The sequence below is a fragment of the Idiotropiscis lumnitzeri genome, chromosome 10 (genome assembly GCF_059441095.1).
Source record: "Idiotropiscis lumnitzeri isolate Australia: NSW breed Sydney's pygmy pipehorse chromosome 10, RoL_Ilum_1.0, whole genome shotgun sequence".
In the NCBI taxonomy this organism is placed as follows: domain Eukaryota; kingdom Metazoa; phylum Chordata; class Actinopteri; order Syngnathiformes; family Syngnathidae; genus Idiotropiscis; species Idiotropiscis lumnitzeri.
In genome coordinates this window covers 15,122,415-15,143,664 of record NC_142400.1, presented here as the reverse complement: position 1 = coordinate 15,143,664, position 21,250 = coordinate 15,122,415, and the positions used below count along the sequence as shown (strand labels likewise).

The window sequence follows — 21,250 nt, the reverse complement described above, 5'->3', positions numbered from 1 at the left end:
AGGAACATTTCCGTTCGCCCCATTTATTACCATATTGCAAACAGTCTTTCATAGCACTCGGCACTGTGTAACTTTAATGGCAGTCAACACAGTTAAACGCAAATTGGAAAAGTGTTTTAAGAGAAGTCCTTTTATCTTCAAAAACGTATTTAATCTATTGCTGAATTTGTAAATTTGGTAACAAAGAAATTAAGTCTTGAACCCAGAAAACCAACTGCAAATAGCCCTAGTCCGGAGGCGAATCTAGCCCATTTGTCGGCGTGCAGCAGCACACCCCTCAGATCAAATATGAATGGACGCGTGAGTGTGCGCAGATTGAGCGTTTATACGTCACGTGACGTACACAAACGTGTGCAGTGATTTGGAAATAACGCGTCAAGATTTATGTCCCGCCGTATCCTACCACAAGGGGACGCAGGCACCAAGCACATGTTACTTGTGACTATAGAACTTGACGTCATACATTCTCACATGTCCTCTAGGCGCTTGTGGATACATTTTTCACTACAATTTGGACAGTTTCACACATTGGAAAATACAAGACGCCCTCCTTCAAGTACTGTATAGTTAAACGTGTTTAGAAATCTTGTGTTCAGCTTTGATACTACACCTAAACAATTTGGTGATGAATTCCTGAGATTGTCAATAGATTTTTTTTTCATGGTGCAATATGCAATATAATATGCCAACGTGCATCAAATATTGTTTTAATGAATTAATTACAGCTTGTGCGAAATGATGAAAAACTACTCAACAACGGGTATAAAATATATAAAACACTATTTATAGTTCTGCTCGCTGAAAATGTCCTCCGCATCCTCAATTGCAATTTTATGTGACAGAGTCATTGATATCTGCAGGTGAAGAGTTAGATAAGGATCGGACATCCCATGACAAACATCTCTAATAGGAGCACTGAGGAAGACAAAACACCTGACCAGGATTGACGAGGACGAAGAGATGGCTCCAAAATCACAGGCAACAGAGCAACATGGAAGAAAAGTGAAGAGAAGACATACAGCTACTAAAGTTTGATAAAAGAGATGGCCAGGTGAGCTCAGGAAAGGGTCCAACAGTGACAGAGGACAAAAGATAAAGACGTCTGACCATTTTTTAAGAGTGCGGATATTGAAGGGTTTGGTCGACAAACGTTCATATTCACACCGTTATTGAGTGGGAAATGAAGCTAGCCAAGTGAATCACAACTAATTTAAAACATTTATTAGAAAATGAGTGCAGTATAGTGTACATGTTGAAATTATAAATTAAATATTCACATTGAAAACAAAGATTAAAAAATAAAATAAAAATCACGTTTCCGTTTATGGGATCCTTTCAGCGCACAGTGTCCTTGAGTTCAAGATGCGGATCTGTTAAAGCAAAACAAAAAAAAAGTGATACTTCAAAATCACCCAACATGAAATATTTCTCATTGTTTAGCAAAATACACATTAGCAGACAGTACTGTGCAAAAGTCTTGATTTCATAATTATTTAGACGTAGTAACAAAATAATTAAGACTAATACATTCAGCACTAGCATGCTATTACAAAGTGAATTCCACTAGAATTTTTAGTGGATTGGCTTATGGGGCAATGAAGCACATTTTGGTCAAGAACTTTACAAATTTACAAATTATTTTCTAACCCTCTAATCATAATTGACCCCCCATATGTTTATCACCTCTCAAGATCCCAGAAGTAGCCTCATAAATATGGACAAAACTACATACCACATTTTTTTCTCACTTCTCTAAATGATTTGGCCTTGATGGGAATGACATCTTAATTATGTAGAATTGCCAAAACAAATTGAATGGCCATCTGAGACTTTCACATTGTACTGTAGGTACAGTAGTGTATATAAAACAACGCATAGCCATCGAACCTGTTTCTCTTCAGCCGACAACACACCCTCGACTCCCACTATCTGGTACTGTTTATGTTTAAGGCTGCCAGGAAGTTTTCGGACATGGCGGATGGCAACGGATGCACTGTCTTTACTCATCAACTTCATGGTGTCTGACGATGGTAAACCAGGATCCAAAAGCAGAAGGCACAGGCTTCCATTCTTCCGCTGCTCCAAACCAACTATGGAGCGACTATGCCCTAGGGGGGAGAATAACGAGCAAACATGACATACTGTCCCAAAACAATGTTCATGTTGTAATAAGGTTGCAGTGTTTGCCAAGTGGTTGAACATGAATCTACGTCTGTCCTTCCATCCATTTTCTATACAGCTCTCCCTTATAGTATTAGGGTAATGGGGGAGATGGAGCAACTCTCCCAGTATTATTATTATTATTATTTATTGCACCTTGAATATTTAATACAACCATATAACTTAACTTTTCAGTCTACTATGGTAATGGCAATGCAAAGTAGCATCCATCTTGCATAACCTTTTAAGCAACGGACTGAGCACCAATGGTGCAGCAAAACATGAAATAGTACTCAGTCATGTTCTTTATCCTCTACGTAGAGCGACTAATATTATTGCCAGACAGATGACTAAAGATGTCTCAATGAACAATATATCCATCTATCTTATACTACCGCCGGGGTCAATGGTCATTCAATTGATTCAGTATAACACAAAAGAATTCATTTTAATGCTATTAAATTTTGTTATTATCATATGTACAACATTATAGAGTACTATTTGTCCTCCTTAAAATATACACATCACAACAATATTTTGTTGTTGAGTGGGGAGGCTGGAATTGATTAATGGCATTTCCATGCAAGTTGAAATGAAAGATGATTAAAGGTACAAGAGTTTTAGGTTACAAGCGTGGTCATGGAATGAATTAAACTCATATCTCTGCGCACCGTTGTATAATGTTTAACTCATCATAATGTCTGGGATATATGAAATTTTTTTTTTTTAGAGAATTTCTGTCCCAGCTTACCCTTTTGAAGTCCATTTTCCCATGCAACCCCTCAATCTATGACATTGTTATTGCCTGTAACGCTGCCAGGATGGCCGAGTGGTCTGGCTGCCAGGATGGCCGAGTGGTCTGGCTGCCAGGATGGCCGAGTGGTCTAAGGCGCCGCGTTCAGGACCCAGTCTCCCCAGGAGGCCTGGGTTCGAATCTCGAATTTCCCCATTGTGGGACTAATAAAGGGAATATTATTATTATTATTATTATTATTATTATTTCAAACAGCGGTGGACTTGACAAACTCAGTCAAAATGATATAAAGCAGGCCAAAATGTAACCCCAATTAAATTACTTTTCAAAGACAACAATATAAGGAAAGATAACATCCTAAATGGCCACGTGCAGTGTGCAAGTTTTGAGGTGTGATGTTGTCGCGTGCGTACCTTGATGCTGCAGGTACAGTGGGGGGAGGGAGGTCTGATTGAGTCTGGGCGGCAATCTGCTACTCCTGCTGGACTGACTGAAGTACTGTTTGACCCACTCAAAGAGTCGGGGATGGGTGCCTCCCGGGCCTGTTGGCTGATGGAAGTCAACGATGCGACCACTGAGGGGAAAAAACGTGAATAAATGAATCCACCAACTGACTCAACTGAAAAATGATAAATGTTACCCAATTCAACACCTGATTCCTAGAGATGTGAGGAGGACGTAGATCTCTGTCGCACCAATCCAGGCTCGTGTTCCCTGTAGCTGATGGTTAAAGTGGGACGCACCTTGAGGATCCAGTCCTAATTTCCACGCATCCTCAATCATACTCTGCACCCGTGGGATACTTGGCACTGATTTGTCTGGGACAAAGTGATCATCAAATAAATAAAATGTGTATATATTAAACATGATCAGCTCTCATCTACTCTGGTCTTACGTGTAACCGGTTAAAGATAAGGAATATGACGACGTTTGTGGAAGAAAATGTGAATTCGTCCCCAGAAGTAGCCGTTTTATGTGGACTATGCAGATTGTATGCAGTATTTTTATGTTCACGGAGATAAGGTTACGGATTCAAATTTCAGCTCATCAGTCCATTACAGTTGATATAAAAAGTCTCCAAACACCTCTTTGAATGTTATGTTTTTGTGATATAAAAAAGACCAAGATAAATCATTTCAAAACTTTTTCCACCAATGTACAACCATTGAAAAAAAAGTACAACCACATTATGTCAGTTGTTTTATCTTTACTTCCCCTCGGATTTTTTTTTCACCTCAGATGTATAGGTTATAGTTCACATTAACGTTTCACTTTTTCAGAATCTTAAAACATGGCATTCAAATGGGGTGTGTAGACTGTTTTTATATCCACTGTGAGTAGCAGATAACTGATGGATGGTAACGTGTACCTTTTTCTGATACTCCAAGAGTACAATCAGTGCTTCTCGGATATCTGCCCTCGTGCTTCGTTAAATATTTAAAGGTTCACAATACTAAGCTTGGCGGCGAGGTGGACTGGTTAGTGCAAAGGTGAAGGGTTCGATTCCAGCACCGGCCTGTGTGCGTGAAGTTTGCATGTTCTCCCCGTGCCTGCGTGAGTTTTCTCCAGGTGCCCCGATTTCCTCCTACATTCCAAAAACATGCATGGTAGGTTCATGGGACGCTCTAAATTGTCGCTAGGTATTAGTGTGAGTGCGGATGGTTGTTTATCCCCCCCTGATTGGCTGGCAACCAGTCCAGGGTGTACCTCGCCAACTGTTTGAAGACGGCTGGGATAGGCTCCAGTAAGCGGAACAAATAATGGATAATGGAATAATACTAAGCTTGTGTTTATCTCAAATTTTGTTCTTAGTGAGTAAATAGTGCCAAGAGCGTAAACTCAAAGAAGGATGTTTACATTAGAGTGTATAGAATGTACGCACCTTGTAAAGAGGAAGCAAATGTATCTAGTCTGTAAAGGGAGGAGAGCAGCATCTGGAAGTTTCTGTAACCACAACCCCAGCCTTTGTCTCCTGGCGAGGAGCAATAGTGGTCAGTGTCAGCGCTCAGCCACACGTGTACGCAGTCTCTACATTCAGTCTGATAGTACTGATACAAGGCTCCGATGACACCTAGGCACAAGGGGAGACGAATGCATGTGAAACTATACAGGTACAACATATGCACATGTACAACTCAGGATATTCAAAATGGCAGTTTGGCTATTACCTACTGCTGAAATTTCTTCAAGTTGAGTATACACTATCTATTCCCAATGCACTGTGCTTGCAGTGCTAGCCGAGATTATCAAAATAATTAAAATAATGTTCATACTCTACTTGGATTCTAGCAAACCTCACCATACACAAATTTACAAACAAACAAATAAAAACATTTGCTAACACAGACACGCATGACACCAGGAGTACGGTACTGGTTATGATGGTCAACTATTTACTGTATTTATTATTACTATTATTTGCTGTAAACATTTACTGAGTTTGTAAGTTGGTTGTGAGCACAGCTCAGAAATCATTTAGCTGCAATATTATAACACGAGTCAAGTAAAATTACATTTAAACCGAGTGCAGCCCTAGATTGTGTTTTACAGAATCATTTTTTCATGACTGAAAACTTACATTCACCGATCACTGCAGCCATTGCATTAAAATATTCTGATTTATGTGTTGTTGGGGTGACAATAGCTCATCTGTAAAGGAGCGTCGCAGTTGGTGTCCTGCCAAACGCCTCCCAATATATATGAAATCGAAAGAGAAATTGGAACTTTGTTAGTCATTGGTGCGATACTCGTCTGCATCGGGACTAATACTTGCCACACTCCAAAAAGTATAACAGCAATGTGGCGAGTTTAAAAAGGTGCGACTCTATGTACATGCAGCGGGTATGCCATCCCATTCTCGTAAGTCAATTGCAGAGATTAAAGGAAGGAAAACTTTGTACAGTTGAGGCAATGTTGAAGAACTGGCTCCGTGTAAAGACATAGGCTGAAGTAGAAATTAAAACCATGTAACATTATTGTAGTGCAAGAGCAATTCTCCGTCACAGAACATTCAATGGTAATAGTACACCACCAAGCACTGGACTGTTTGATTGGATGAGGGGTATAAATACGATACTAGCAGACAGGATGACAGACACGCAAACATATACAGTAGACAGATTTATGGAAGCTATTTTTTTTAAGTGACCTTTCTTTTCCCTTTTTTGCAAAAAGTTGGTCGAATTACAAAGATACACACATACCCTGTGTTCTGGTCCTGCCGTCATCAACCCCTGAGGCAAGAGACTCCATCATCTCCACCCTCTTAAAATGATACTCTGCAGGGGCCATGACGCCCCTGGCCACATCTCTCTCCATGGTCTTCTCCATCTGCGCGCGATAGCCGCCACTGCCATCCAGGCCAAACTGCCTCTGCACATGCAACACCACACACAGGTCCAACTGATATGCAGAAACTTGAGAAAAGCACAAGACAAACTGACTAAAGCATGTACTACTGCACCACGCGCAGGAGGAGAACAGCCGCGGTTTTATCTTGGTTATTTGGTAAACTTGGGCTGGCTGTATGTGCTTGCGTGACGCATCCAAATCATGTTTGAAATCATCTGCTGCGATAAGACTGCAAATTTCCCCTATTGTGGGACTAATAAAGGCCATTTTTTATCTTCCTCTAATTGTACTTTATTAAAAATGTGACGAATGTTTGTAGCTTAATGAGGAAAAAAAATTTGATTGATGACGTTCACATCGATTCATCAATCCATTATCTGAACCACTTCTAAGTAACGACAAACACAGAACAAGAAAGCCACAGCAAGATTGCAGTTTACATCTAAAATGTCTGATGAATGAAAGCTGGGCATTTTTTAATAAAAACAAAATTATAATAATACTTTCTCAGCGACTGTTCTGCTCAGCAAGCTTCAAACCTGCAACTTTTTAAACTGTTCCTTCTCCAGTCGGTTCTCCTCCTCTCTCCTCTTCTTCTCCATTTCCTGTTGAAGTTTCCAAGCCATTCTTGCGTCTGAATCAGAGCTCCCTGAAGCAAAGGCAAACAAGTGTCATAAGGTTGTCGCGTTTATTGTAATATGTATAGGCTTCTATTATTAGATACATTACAATTTTGGAGTCATGCTACAAATCAATCTCACCTGCTCCATTGTCTAAATGCAGTTCCACATGCTGCTGCAGAGCGGCGTTGTCGCTGCAAACAGCTGGACACATTGGGCACTCAAGTTTCTCCGCTACTAGAAGACATTTTGGAAACCTCATGTACCACAAGTCCACTCACGATTCAAATAACAGTTTACAACAATTTGATCTTTTACCAAGCTTAACAAATATGTGGTCCCAACATAACATTTTAACTTACATTAGGAAAGCTCTAGAAGAATATTTTTGACTATGATTCAAGTTTCTTTTCACATAATTACAGCAAGAAAGGCATACATGTCTTCCGAAAAAAAAAAAAAGCAACAAACCTTCTCGGTCATCATCACAATGAGCATGTGATGTATTGTCACCCTAGTGTTTTCAATAAAGTAATGCTGTCTTCAAATACAAATACATACAGTACACCATTTTTGATTTTTGATAGGACTTAGAGAGAATAAACAAAAAAAGGATGGCTTTTAGAAGAGAAAGATTCAAATGACCCCTAAAGACAGATTCATTATGTATATCAAGGTGATTTATCTTTCTTAATTTAATTTGTGTCATCTGTGTTGAGTATTATGGCCTTTGACACATTTGCCCAAATTGCAAAATACCTTCAGGACAGTGGTGTTCCTGCAGGTGCAACTCAACATGCTCCTGTAGAATGCTGCTGCTGGTAAAGACTAGTGTGCACATGGGGCAAGAGAATGACCCTGTCAAAAGAAAAAGAAAGAAGCACAAACTAATTTATAACTCTTAAAAGGATGTCAGAGTTAACTTTTTTTAAATTACCATTCTTTGGAGAGGCTAGGCGCTTCAGTTTGGGACTTTTCTGCTCAGATAAATATCCGGCATTTTCCACAACAGGAATGCTCATCCCCAAACCTCGCTTTATTTTTGGGCTTACAGATGGTGATGAGATGGCTGAAGTCTCCTCAGTTGTTAAAACTCCCTTACTTTGCGTCAACATTGCTTCAGTTCTCTGTTCAAGTGGCAATGAGTCACTGGATGACCCACAGGGTTTTGGTTCTAAATCTGTACCACAGCTCCCCGTAGTCTGTGGATCTTCGATCTCTGTCAAACTAGTGCTGGAAGTGGAGTGAGATGACTTTTGGGCTTTGTGTTGGTAGTCTGGATGTGCAGAGCTAATATGGTAGCAAAGTTCATCATAGGACACTCCAGATAAAGAACATAGTGGGCATTTCATGTCCTTTTCCAGATGGCTGATGAGAAGATGTGTCTTCATGTCCTCCTCCAACATTATTTCCTCACAGCATATCTCACATGTCAGCATGACCACAGCCTGTTAATTCAAAAGAGAGTCATTATTTTCAAAGAAAAATATCTAGTCTCTGAATGGCACACCTACATTTTCTGAGCTGTTGAAGCACCACTTGAGCTATTGTTTCATTAACATGTCACCATTTCAAAAGGATGATCTTTATTTACAATCGATTTAACAACTGCCCAAAGCTAAATTGTTTCAATTTAGAATGGATTGGTTCGGCATCTTTGGCGAATGTGAGTTACTTAAAACAACAACTCATCTCTGAATAAATGTTGACCCACATGCTATGCAGCGTTATAAAGATTTTTAGATTTGGACTTCGAGAGCCAACGTGGGTCATGAGTAAAACGCTACGTCATTATATATACTAAGTCATACAGTCCTTGACGCAAAGTGACAAACTTGAACACACGTATATTGTTGCCTCTCCCTTTTATACAGCATTGGTTACATAATAACATATAAATGAACTTACCGTAGAGGAACGATGCCCTATCTTAGACATTAGTCAAGACATTTCTCGTCTCAAATGTGCGATTTAAGGGACTTCCGGGCCCAATTTTCATTATAAAACAATAACGAAATACAGTGAATGCACTAAACATGGATACACAATTAGAAAATGTTCGTTTTGCTCATGTGGTTTTGTTTATTTTCACTTCTCATTGATATCATACGATCCCTTCATATCTTCTATAATTGCAGGAGATTGTCATTGATTCAAATTTTGGTGCTTCAAAACCGGAAACTAATCAACAGCTGGCGGAAATGACGTATATCTTGTTGACACGAAGTGTTTTCTGGGAAAGATATCACTAGGACGCCATTTTCCTCTACCGACAGGGGAGGGGGATTTGTAAGAATTGGAGTTTTTAAACTGCCGCACGAATTTTTCAAGTCTGTCAAATTTTCAGTGGGTAAGAATTAGCGCAAGTTTTAAGTGTTGAATGTGTTGTTATCGCTGTTGAATGTAAACACGTCAGTGGGCGAGAATAGCTGCATCGGTAAGGGGTTAGCCCTGGTGCTAGATTAGAACAGAGTCAAAATAGCCTAACACAAATATTACATAGCAGCCAGTCCAAAAAAATCAGTCATAAGTTTCGAGAAGCACAGCCCAAACCTCATTTGTTCAGCTTTTTAACTCGTGGAGGCATAGCTACGGAAGATGTGTGCGGGGTCTAAAAGCACTGCAACTTTAGCATTTGACAGCCCAGTTTTAAGGGGTAAGCCCTGATAGGGATAACGGTTGTGTAAACCCGAAAATGTCTTTGCAAGATTGACATTGAATCGCTGCGGTCTTTTTACGTGATTGTTGGAAATTCAATACATTATAACGAATGTAAATATTATCTCTTCACTCAGGCATTTGCCAAACCTTACTGTCATTCTTTTACTTTTGGGGGATTTTTGCTCAATGTTGGTCAGTAGTGGTATGGGCGTTGAGTGGTATGGGCGTTTGATATTATTTGCCCTATGTTGGAATTAACTAGAAATGTGATCATCCAAGGAGTAAATTTGCACATTAGTCCATATCATGCATTTTTAAAGCGTTTATGAGATAAGGGTGATTTGTAGCCTTAGAATCCCCAAACTCTGTATACAGCAATTGTTAAAATTAATCACAGTGTCACCTTGTCAGATGTTTGGAAACTCACCAATCAATTTGGCCCACTTCCACTTCACTGCAGAGATCAAATTGTTAGAGAATTGTAGTGTGCCACATGAAGTCGGTGCACGTGGCATCATGCATGCTGTAGTGTACGCAAAGTAACAGGAAATCTTACTCTGTTTAAGAGATCAACAGAAACAACACATTTGTCACCTGAGGCTTGATAAAGGCAAGTTCTTGCCCTCTGGAAAAGTAACAACCAAGGGCTTTGAGAATGCAATTGGACATTTTGTTGTAGGCAGGGCAAAGCATGTCTACGTCCACTTGGTTGAAGTAACAATTCACTACTTTACTTTAGCCTGCCACTATGATCAACATTAGCCTCCTCGCAACAGTCTCATCATTGTGAGGAATGAAAAACTGGTGGTTGTCAGTGCAAATCTTACACCTGACCAGTTATCTTGAAAGGGCTGGACAATGATGACAGTGAAAGGTCAGATTTTGAGGAAGAAGACAGGGAGTATAAAGACAAAATCCATGAAGAAGCCGATTAGACTTGAAAGGATTATGAACCATGTCTCTTTTGAATGGTGTTAGTGGCACTTATAAATAGAAGCATTTTGATAAAATATCTGTTTTATTAATATATGATTTTAATCAAGACTGGTTCTGCCTTATTTTGTCGTGTTTGAAAAGCATGTTTTCTGTTTTTTTTTGCTTGGCTTAATCCTCGACTTTGCTTTGTTTTGACTCTTCAGACAATGGCGAGTCCAGGGAAGGATACCTACAGGATGAAGAGCTACAAGAACAAAGCTCTGAATCCTCAAGAGATGCGTCGAAGGAGAGAGGAAGAAGGAATCCAGCTGCGCAAACAGAAACGAGAGGAGCAGGTAAATCTGAAATATGTGGGGTTCATGGGATGTCACCACGGACGTACAACTGTCACTTATGGAATAGAATATGTTACAGTCAGATTGTTGTTAAAAATTACTGGCACTACAACCATTGTGATCTTTACTAAATCTCACAATATATGAGTCTTTAAGTACAGCGACTATTAATTGGCTTTCATAAGAGTTGGATTTGTCCCAATCAATTAACCAATCAATCATAGTAATGTTAATGACATCACATCTTTCCATAGGTACAAAACTAGCCTTGTTGCTCTCCAGCTGTGATTCATGGCTAACATGGCAACTAAACAACAGTCAATCCTCTAGAAGTCACTAAACATCGCCTCCTTGGCGGCGAATAATCTACAGTTCTGACAAGCACCATGAACACGAAAAGTGGACGATAAGTAATTTACAGTAGAAGACAGCTAAGACATGCTAAACTGTAAACTCAAAAGTATTTATAGTATTTTAAATATTTATATCTGCAATGTTCTTTGCTTGTTTACACAACAGAGTGCTGAGTTTTGAGATTTGCACAATAAAGATTACATTAAATCTTTCCATTTTTTTAATCAATTGGAACATTTCTAAATGACCTTTCAGCCTGATATTTATTATAATATGTCAGTCCGTAAATAAAACTGTCAGTGCATTAATATTTAAGCAACATCTTATCTCTCTACCCAAATTTTGTCACTCGAAACCGGCGCTGCCATTTGTTACGGGTGGTCTGTATTTTGTTATGGAAATCACTGATCACTATATGTTAATAATGTGCAGACAACATCTGTGTGCTAACTTGGGTTATTATAGTTTGGGAATTTGAATTACAGTTAGTTTAGTGTTTTCAATTTAGTTTGTTTTAGTTAGTTTTCATTAGTTTTAGTTTTTTCCAAAACAGTTTTAGTTTAGTATTAGTTTTAGTGTTAGTTTTTGCTTTCCCTGTGTGCAACATTAGAAAATCACCAAGGTAAGTACTGGGTAGTAAAACCTATTATATTTTTTCGTATAGTTTAACAGTCCACGGACTTTGAACAACAATAAGTGTGAAAAAGTTGACATGTCTGGTGAGTGGAGTGACTTGTTTGCACCTGTTGAACTGTCAACCAAGGTAGCATTTAGCAGCCAATACCGGTCACCAGATTGACTAGCGATTGTCAAAGTTTTTTTTCCTATAAGGACCTTTTGCTCTTCTCCACTCTAAGAAATCCTGGTGTCGTGTGCATTTTGAGGGCAAAAAAGTGAATTTATTCTATTTTGGAAAGTGGCTATAAAATGACAAAAAAGTGAACCAGATGCACTCTAAGTGACATTTCTGGCTGCATCAACCAGTTGCATTATCAAGGGAGGAAGTCTGTGTATGATTGACAAGTGAATCAAATTATCGATGCAAAATGTTGAATGCATGCCAAGTAGAAGTTTAATTATATTCCACCTACTTTTCCCAAAGCTATTTAAGAGGAGAAACGTATGCACGCCATCAGGTGATGAATCCATGTCGGAATGTCCAATCCAAGATCCAGACATCAGCTCAACAGTACCTGTCGCCAGCGTAAGTCATAACATGCATCATCAAATCGTTGTTGAATATTTTTTATTACTGTCTGCAATATTGCTTGATGCCTACATTTCTTGATTCCTGCCCTGACCTTTTATTTTATTTATTTTTTTGCTGTTTTCGTCTAAGCATAACGTACATATACGCAATGTTGTGTGTGTATACAAAGTATGAATATTGTTGCTGTTTCATCTATCAATCTGATGTCAACAGGATGGATTCATAACACCTGATATGATTCAGATGATCTTCTCTGAAGATCCAGATCAACAGCTAATTGCTACACAAAAATTCAGAAAACTGCTGTCAAAAGGTTTGTGTTTCCCCAGAAGAATTTGTAATATTTATCACTGTAAATACAATTAATGTACATTACAGTGACGTGGAAATGTTAGCCAGATACATATATTTTTTTCCAGACCTCGTTGGTTCTCATCTTTTTTTTTTTTCCACTTCAGACAAAATTACATTTTGGAATGTATACCTACACGTACAGTAAAAAGAGGAGTTTTCAGTTTTCAAACTGCTAGCAACATTTAAATGTAGCGTCACTGCACTCGTCTCTCACTCCCCCACTCCCCGATCCCCCGTGTCTATGATCAAAACTACTATATTCACTCACGTTAATGTGCAATGTACATTTGCATTGTACATTGATATCTGTCATACCTATGTTTTTGTTGTTGTTGTTTTTACATTTGAAAATAATTTAAAAGGAGCAAGCAGCTATTGGTTCGTTTGAGTTAGAGAACAGGGTTGATGACTTATTAGTTTGAACCAGATTTCAAAACTTTGCTTTGCGTTTTTAGAGCCCAACCCTCCGATAGACGAGGTCATTGCCACTCCTGGGGTTGTGAATCAATTTGTTGAGTTCCTGAAAAGGAGTGAAAACTGCACATTGCAGGTAAAGAGCTTTGCTTTGCCACACAATGCCAGACGTGTACTTACAGTTTGACTTTTGCAATACTACTTCAGCAGAATGTTTTAACAAGAGAGACAAGATTTGCTGAATAGTTATTCAAGCGTCTATGTGTGTTTGTTTTCAGTTTGAGGCAGCCTGGGCTTTAACCAATATTGCTTCAGGCACTTTCCAACACACCAAGGTTGTGATTGAAACCGGAGCTGTGCCTATTTTCATCGAGCTGCTGAATTCTGAGTACGAAGATGTACAGGAGCAGGTGAGAACTTTTGTACTCAAAGGCAAACAGTAAACAATATAATATCAACAAGTGTTGATTACTGTAGCTATAGCACGGTCAGATTTACACACAGTTGTTTAATGCTTAGTACTGCTGAGGCTTTGTCCACCAAAACTGCACTGGAACGGCAGCATTTTGCAGCACGTCAGTCCATTGACGGAAATCTCCCTGTTTCCATTCTGCTGTTTTGGTGTTTAATGGCAGTTGAGACCATTTCTGAAATAGTGGCACCTCGACTTACAAGTTTAATTTGTTCTGTCAAGTGTGATCATTTACATTTTTTTAATCGAAAATGAATTGAAATGCCATCAGTCCGTTCTAGCCGTACATTTATTTATTTTTGGGCAGGGTTTAAGTTTTATTTTAAAGAAAAAAATGCAAGTGAAAAGGAATCAGGTTTTATGAAGTTTTTCAAGCCGAATGTCACACACACACATTCACGCATTCTGCACTACATGCATGCATTGATGTGTGCCTTTAAGGGACGTGTCCTCGTGAGTGACAACAGTTACAAAAGTAATTCAGTGTCAGCTTCTGCGCCATGCTCCCTGTGAGTGTTATCATTTTCTGCTTGTGTGTTTGAACTCTTGTCATATTCAATCAACTGCTGCAAGGTTATGTAGAACTTTTTTTTTTCCACGCTTTCATTTGAATCAAAATATTTTATGGCTCTAAACTCATATAATATATCTTCATGTGATTAATTATTTAAAAAAACTACATTTCACGAAAAGTAATTTGGTCCTTGCCAATTCGTTGCCTTTTTCTGATCCTGTTGAACAATAGTGCACCGCAATTAAATTTTTTTTATAACTTTTTTTGTTTTATCTCATTTTGGAAGTAGTTTTTAACCTATAAACGCAACAAGTTGTTAATGCCCAAGGCCATTGTTAAGAGGTTTTCTTTTTGTTTTTTTTACTCTGCTCCATGCTGTCAGTATGCCCTGGTAAACCTCAACAATAGTTGTTTTTGGAAGCTTCACTCTTCGCATGTGGCCAGTTTTGGTAAAAGAGTTCGTCGTCCAAACCTGCCACTGAACTACGCAAATGACTGATATGAATAGGCAGTGAGAAGGCAGACTCGGACAGTTTCATTGGTGCGCTGGGATGTGTTTGGTAATTTCATTGGTCCGAATGATGAGACGATTGCTAAATCTATCGGCGGCATGAAGCTTGCCAGTAAAAATTGACAAATAAACCGCATCACATTAAAAGATGCAGGCTTCAAAGCATGGGTAAACGTAGTGATTTATAGTCCGGAATGTACGGTAAGTATTGACAAAGACACTTTTGTAAAGGGCAACAGCGAAGAATGAGCTAACAAGGTTCAGAAATAAGGCAAGCAGATAAGTTGTGTTGGTGTGACATCTTTTTTGAAGACGATTCCAGGAACGTGAAGCAGAGCACGAGAGCGTTTTTTTTTTCTTTCCTTTTTTGTGAAATTTCACGCTTTTTGCTTTCATGCCCAACAATGTACAATACTACCATTTCAACTTGGGTCTTCGTCCTTTCGGACATGCAACCAGGAAATGTTGAGCTCTACTGGTGATTCACAAGTACAACAATAGTAGAGGAACTGTCTGCTGACTGTGGTGTTTTTCAGGCTGTGTGGGCATTGGGCAACATCGCTGGAGACAATGCAGAGTGCAGGAACTACGTACTTAACTGTGGCATCCTACCTTCACTACAGCAGTGCGTTTTTCTTTCCTTGTCACTGTGCTCTCTCATTGCGTTGTCCATGATTTAGTCACATCTAAATAATCATGCTCTGTGCTGCTCCAGGCTACTTGCAGTATCCAATCGGCTCACAACAACTCGAAATGCAGTTTGGGCTCTGTCCAACTTGTGCCGTGGGAAAAACCCACCACCAGATTTCTCCAAGGTCAGTTATAGACACTGGATAGAGCAATACAGGAATTGTGTTCCTTCTTATGCAGGTTTTCTTTTTGCATGTATTTTTATACCAACAAATGAACTGTTCCCATCTTTCTTTTATCCTTAATTTCTGACAGGTATCTCCGTGCCTTAGTGTGCTGTCCAGGCTTCTTTTTAGCAGTGATCCAGATGTGCTCGCTGATGCTTGCTGGGCCCTGTCCTACTTGTCTGACGGTCCCAATGAGAAGATCCAAACAGTCATTGACTCTGGAGTCTGCCGCAGGCTGGTGGAGCTGCTCATGTAAGAAGCGTTCATCGGTCACTACATGCCATTTACCTTTTGATAACTGAGGATTACTGTCTTGTACCATGCCACATCGATAACAGAACTACCGAATGCGTCTTTAGTGTATGGTATTTATTTGTTAGAACCCGTAGAATATTTGTGCTGTGTTTGCATTGTCATTCACGTGTACAAGACCGATGAGAGATGAGGTCTGCTTGACAACGAAGACGTTTAATTGCTGTGTTTGTGTGTGTTTTCTCTAACAAGGCACAGCGACTACAAGGTGGTTTCTCCTGCTCTACGGGCAGTAGGCAACATTGTCACAGGAGATGATATTCAGACCCAGGTCGAGTCCAATGAATTGTGTAGCTCACACGCACTGGATTTATTTCCTGCTTTTGTTCTTCTTGGTTGCCAAGTAATTGTTCTTGTCTCTTTGTCATCGCAGGTGATCTTGAACTGTGCAGCACTGCCTTGTTTACTACACTTGCTAAGCAGTCCCAAGGAATCAATCAAAAAGGAGGCCTGCTGGACTGTGTCCAATATCACTGCTGGAAATAGAGCTCAGATTCAAGTAAATGCTGTTTCAAACGGATTGCATTTTTCTTGTCTTAAGGCAGGTGGATTTATTTGATTGCTGACATTCTTCTCACCAGAGTGTGATTGATGCCAACATCTTCCCGATACTGATTGACATTCTTCAGAAGGCAGAGTTTCGCACAAGAAAGGAGGCAGCATGGGCTATAACCAACGCCACCTCAGGCGGCACTCCTGCACAGATCAGGTACCAAACGGTTTATCTAATTCATTTGCTCTAGAAGTGGGCAACATTGTTCAACATAAAAATAAATGAGTCAGCTTTTGGAACATTGATCATGTGTTTTTGATCATTATTCGGATATCCTGCCGTAGGGTTTATTTGTTTATTTTTGCAGTTTTTTTGTCATTTCCTGTTGCGTTTTGTTTCTTGTTGTGTTTTGCATCTTAAATGGGGCACTCGCTTAGCAGGCCAACACTTGGCAACACAATGTCAATGTGAATTGAGTTTTTTAAATTTTATTTTAGCATCCTTAATTAACATAATTTCAGGATGACGTTTTATTGGTGGCAACAGTTTGTGATGACAATATAAAGTTGAACTGGGCTCCAACTATCTAACTTCCAGTCAGGGAGACGAGTCAAATCAGCTGCCACACCATCATGTATTAATGCTCATCACATCGAAGGCGTGCTACCGTCACACACAGCATCAACATTTTTTTACTACGAATGGCTTGACTTGTCTTCTCGATGGGAACGTTGTTCAAAAGTGCTGTTCGTTTATTAATGTGGACGAGACTGGGAGATACAACAAGGGTAGATGCTGGGATGAGGCGCAGGTAATCAGCTCACGGGATGAATCAACCTGTGCTCTAATTGGCTGATCTTAAGGCTGGGAACCAATTACGCGCCTTGTATGAGTGCCCGTGGGGAATGTATGTACAAGGCCTCCGATTCAATTCATATCTTTGAGGCAATGTGTCTTTCCACAATATGGCTCTACTCGTTCCCTTTTTTTTTTGGGTGGGGTGGGGGGTGGGAGGGATAATTTGTTTTTCCAAAAACAGATGTAAAAACAATGGAGCCGTGAAAAGTGAAGCGCGAAGTGGCGAAGGATCACAGTGTATGCCTCCAACACACACATTCAATTGTTGCTGTTCATCCCAAAATTTGTGTTCTCAACTGTGGGCATCATTTAATAGGAAAGCAAACAGCCTATTCAAACATAACACAATGATTGCAATACTGTACATATTTTCAATTGTTTACAGGTTTTCTGTTTTGTGTGAATAGGTACCTGGTGTCTCTGAATACCATCAAGCCCATGTGTGACCTTCTCACCGTGATGGACTCTAAGATCGTGCAGGTCTCTCTGAATGGTCTGGAGAACATCCTCCGACTGGGAGAACAGGAGGCCAAAAAGAATGGAACAGGCATCAATCCTTACTGTGCACTTATCGAGGAGGCTTACGGTACAGCTCTGCATCTTAGCACACAACTTGCACAGGTGGACATGAGCAATTTTACCAATAATAAGATATTCCCAATTCACACACTGGACACTTCACTTGGTCAGTTTCGGTTACGTTTCAGTAGGAATTACATCTACATCATTTTTACTTTCATGCTCAGTGATTAAACACTACAAATCTGGATTTGCTGGTTTCGGCACATTGTACAAAGATTGGTGTCTGATTATTTTTTTTTACATAAAAACTGCATCTCAGAATGACAAAGTACAACTATCAACGTTACAAGTGGCTGCCATCTTTATGGAATTTTCTTGAAACCAAAAAACTAAACATGAAATGAGCATTTCAAACGCCATCACCTTTCGTCATTCCTTCTGTTGTGTGCACGCCAGGCTTGGACAAGATCGAATTCCTGCAGAGTCACGAGAACCAGGAGATCTACCAGAAAGCCTTTGACCTGATCGAGCACTACTTCGGTGTGGATGAGGAAGATTCCAACCTGGCGCCACAAGTGGACCAGGGTCAGGGCCAGTTCATCTTTCAACAGCAGGAAGGACCCATGGAGGGTTTCCAGCTCTAACATCACCTCACTTTTACCGCTTCATCATTTTCCTGATGTCAAGGATCTCGCTATCTGGTAAACCGGGTCCTGACCTAATCTCTCAAGGGGGGGGGTCCACCAGCTCCCCGCAGACCATCCTCGCCCTCCAGGCCTTCAAAAAACAAACATCTCTGAAATGACTTTGAGATGTGTGAATACTGAGGTAAATGTGAGAGCATAAAGGCCCATTGATGCTTCCCCGACATGAGCGAGCCTGTAAGGGGTGGTCGTACCTGCACTAGGAAAGAAAGCATCCTGTTTTGATATAGTATATCTTTTGGTTTCCTTTGATATGTTTTATTATAAAACCTGTTTAGGCAACAGAACTAATGTCTCAATTGGAAACCAGTCTCATAATTCACATTCACATCCCTATTGAAATGTGAATTTACCTCTTTAGTCCTCAGATGGGGTGGGAGGTAAAATCCCTCAATAATCAGGGAGGATTTTAATCCATTAAGTTAAATTTTTGAAGGGATGCCTGTCAGAAGACTTAAGAGGTACTGAATGTAAATACAGTGCCACTCTAAGTCCTCAGAGCCCCCTTCCTCTTCATGGACAACTGTGGTGGGTTCTTTTCTTATTTATTTATCTTGCCTGAGCTGAGTAGCTCCCGTCATTCCAGCTTTCAATTCAGGCTGACATTTCCTCTTGTTATAAAGTTTTCTTTCTTCTCACAGGCGGGCACGATTTCTGCCTGTGATAGGATGCATCATGAGCAAAGATCTCATTCAAGGATTGTAGCCTAAACTAGCAACATAATTGTGAAATGATTAAGCAGGATTGATTTGGAGGGCCTTGTATATCATACATATGTGTAAGACGATATGTAAAGCAACTATTTAAATGGCAGTGGGATGTTGATGTATGATGGTGTAGTGTTTACAGTCATGACTGCTTCTCCTTGATACCTCAATAATTAGGATGAGGTTCACCTACTCTGAACTTTTTTTTGTTTGTTTTTGTTTCGCTTCATATTGGGACTTGCTTGTTGAAGTTGTGTAACAGAAGCACAGTGTTATTTTTTTTTGTATTTGATGCTATCCCCTCAACCATACATTAACCACATTTCTTGCACATAAATGCACAAGTGATTACTGCAATGTTAATTGGTGGACAACAAGAAAGGATCTATATTTACATGGAAATATTTGTAATGCAGAACTTATTTCATCTAGCACATTCAACTGTGTATAGTTTTCTAATATTTCTGGTTTATATGATCGTGTATCATTTTTTAGGTTTTATTAGTACATTTCTTGTTTGAGAATTTATTTGCCGTGTTGTGGCTCTCAGTAGAAATACAGATAGACCTCCCGCAGTCTGTGTACAGGTGAGACATATCATGCAGCAAGACTTTGATTTTGGGCAGTTGAGTCACATGATGCCTGGAAGTAAAGCTGTATTATGTTGCTGGCAATGCCTGCGTCTGAAATACACACCTGATATTATTGTCTGGCAAGAACTAATAAATTGACCCGTTGGATACAGACTCCACCCACATTCCTTTTGCATTGGGAGTTCAAAAGGTTTACTACACACAGTATACATTACAAATTGTTATCGTCCCTTCTGCTCACTAAACCAATTTGAAAAGAAAATGCCAAACCACATTCCTCACGTCTTATAACAGCGTGGCTTCGTAGCACAAGTGTGTGGGTATTAAACTGGCCTGCCTGCAGTCCAGACGTGTCTCCCATTGAAAATGTGCAACATTATGAAGCGTAAAATATGACAACAGAGATCCCGGGCTGTTGAACAGCAGAAGTTGTGCATTAAGCAAGAATGAGAATGAATTCTACCTACAAAGCTTCAACAATTAGTGGCCTCAGTTTCCAAACTTTTATTGAATGTGGTTAAAAAACAGGTGACGTAACAAAGTGGGAATCTAATTTCAATTCAGCACAATGTGACATCATTTGAATGATTTTGATGTCATTTTTTTAATGTTTTACAGCCTGAAGGATTGTATTACGATTACTGGCATTATTTTAAACATACGGGACAGAATGTCGATTATTAAAGTTAGCAGGTTCATATTTACTGAATATTTTAAACATTGATGAAACAAGAAGCATTTATCAAATGAAACTAGAAGCACGGGTCACAAGAATGACTGGGATTGTAGTCCTGATGTTTACTGATTTATTATATTATTCTCATATGCTAAATTTATCGTACTTAGTTTAAATGTGTGAACTTTATTGAAATTCTCAGTAGTGAGAATAGATTTGCGCACATAGCATTTCCATGAGCTGCCCTCACATTCACAGCACTTCATGGACAAAGACGACGAAGCACATTCTCCACATTGGCTGTAGAGATGCAAACATACCAAATTGGGCACTGGAGGACTCACACAGACGCTATCAAAAGAAAAACACATTCCGAAAGACATAACAATTGGAGATCAGAGCGCACGCACATACACACTTGCACATACACGTGCACATACGCCTATGCCTGCATATACATGCACACGGACAAGATTAGAAGAATGCCAGCGGAGAGAGAGACGGAGGGACGTGCCAGTCTACGGGACCAGACGAGAATCGACCATCATCAACTATGCAGACGATGACTAACCTGGGGAAAACCTTCCCTTGGACGTGGACCCGTGCCGTGGGAGGGAGCGAGGACGACCGATTCAACCTACATTACCCTTGACATAAAAAAACTCCTATAAAAACTGAAGCTGGGCTGAAAGATGGCGCGCATTTTTCGACTGTGCTCGCCCGAGTGCAGTATCTCGTGAGATTAAGAAAAGGCCGCCCAGATATCTGTCTTTGTACTATTTCCTAAACTCCAGAAATTGAAGAAACTAAATATCGGAACTCTAATCAGTTGTTGAGTCTTTATTAGACCCCTTTCTTCTTGAGTACAAAAAAACGAACATG

The 21,250-nt window shown here is 39.8% G+C and overlaps 2 protein-coding genes across 4 annotated transcripts; one reads left to right on the top strand and one right to left on the bottom strand.

Annotated features, from left to right (window-relative positions):
* Positions 1–1,201: 1,201 nt before the first annotated feature.
* Positions 1,202–9,077, bottom strand: zup1 (zinc finger containing ubiquitin peptidase 1). 3 transcript variants are annotated; one of them, XM_088305852.1, is made up of 11 exons: positions 8,794–9,077; positions 7,823–8,333; positions 7,645–7,743; positions 7,027–7,122; positions 6,805–6,914; positions 6,118–6,286; positions 4,797–4,886; positions 3,567–3,732; positions 3,328–3,488; positions 1,888–2,108; positions 1,202–1,370 (listed from the first exon to the last, which is right to left on the bottom strand). In XM_088305852.1, exons 1-11 carry the CDS (start codon positions 8,821–8,823, stop codon positions 1,323–1,325), a joined length of 1,701 nt encoding a protein of 566 aa, XP_088161978.1. In that variant the 5' UTR covers positions 8,824–9,077; the 3' UTR covers positions 1,202–1,322. The 3 variants fall into 3 exon arrangements, with proteins under 3 accessions (XP_088161978.1, XP_088161977.1, XP_088161976.1); XM_088305851.1 differs by having other exon boundaries at positions 4,797–4,985; positions 7,027–7,119; positions 8,794–9,075; XM_088305850.1 differs by having other exon boundaries at positions 4,797–4,985; positions 8,794–9,074.
* Positions 9,078–9,081: 4 nt separating this feature from the next.
* Positions 9,082–19,845, top strand: kpna5 (karyopherin alpha 5 (importin alpha 6)). Its single transcript, XM_088305853.1, has 14 exons — positions 9,082–9,235; positions 10,686–10,817; positions 12,274–12,375; positions 12,595–12,694; positions 13,191–13,285; positions 13,428–13,559; positions 15,183–15,271; positions 15,362–15,461; positions 15,592–15,755; positions 16,008–16,086; positions 16,189–16,314; positions 16,397–16,524; positions 17,574–17,752; positions 18,145–19,845. Exons 2-14 carry the CDS (start codon positions 10,689–10,691, stop codon positions 18,330–18,332), a joined length of 1,611 nt encoding a protein of 536 aa, XP_088161979.1. The 5' UTR covers positions 9,082–9,235; positions 10,686–10,688; the 3' UTR covers positions 18,333–19,845.
* Positions 19,846–21,250: the final 1,405 nt, after the last annotated feature.

Excerpts from the sequence above, each read along its gene's own strand:
- zup1 (XM_088305850.1), bottom strand. The coding sequence starts at position 8,823 with ATGTCTAAGATAGGGCATCGTTCCTCTACG. Across the intron at positions 4,986-6,117 it reads CGGCAGGACCAGAACACAGG|GTGTCATCGGAGCCTTGTAT; the intron begins GTATGTGTGTAT and ends CCTTGTGCCTAG. Across the intron at positions 3,733-4,796 it reads ATTTGCTTCCTCTTTACAAG|ACAAATCAGTGCCAAGTATC; the intron begins GTGCGTACATTC and ends ACTTTGTCCCAG.
- kpna5 (XM_088305853.1), top strand. The coding sequence starts at position 10,689 with ATGGCGAGTCCAGGGAAGGATACCTACAGGATGAAGAGCTACAAGAAC. Across the intron at positions 12,695-13,190 it reads CAGAAAACTGCTGTCAAAAG|AGCCCAACCCTCCGATAGAC; the intron begins GTTTGTGTTTCC and ends TTGCGTTTTTAG. Across the intron at positions 16,087-16,188 it reads GAGATGATATTCAGACCCAG|GTGATCTTGAACTGTGCAGC; the intron begins GTCGAGTCCAAT and ends TTGTCATCGCAG.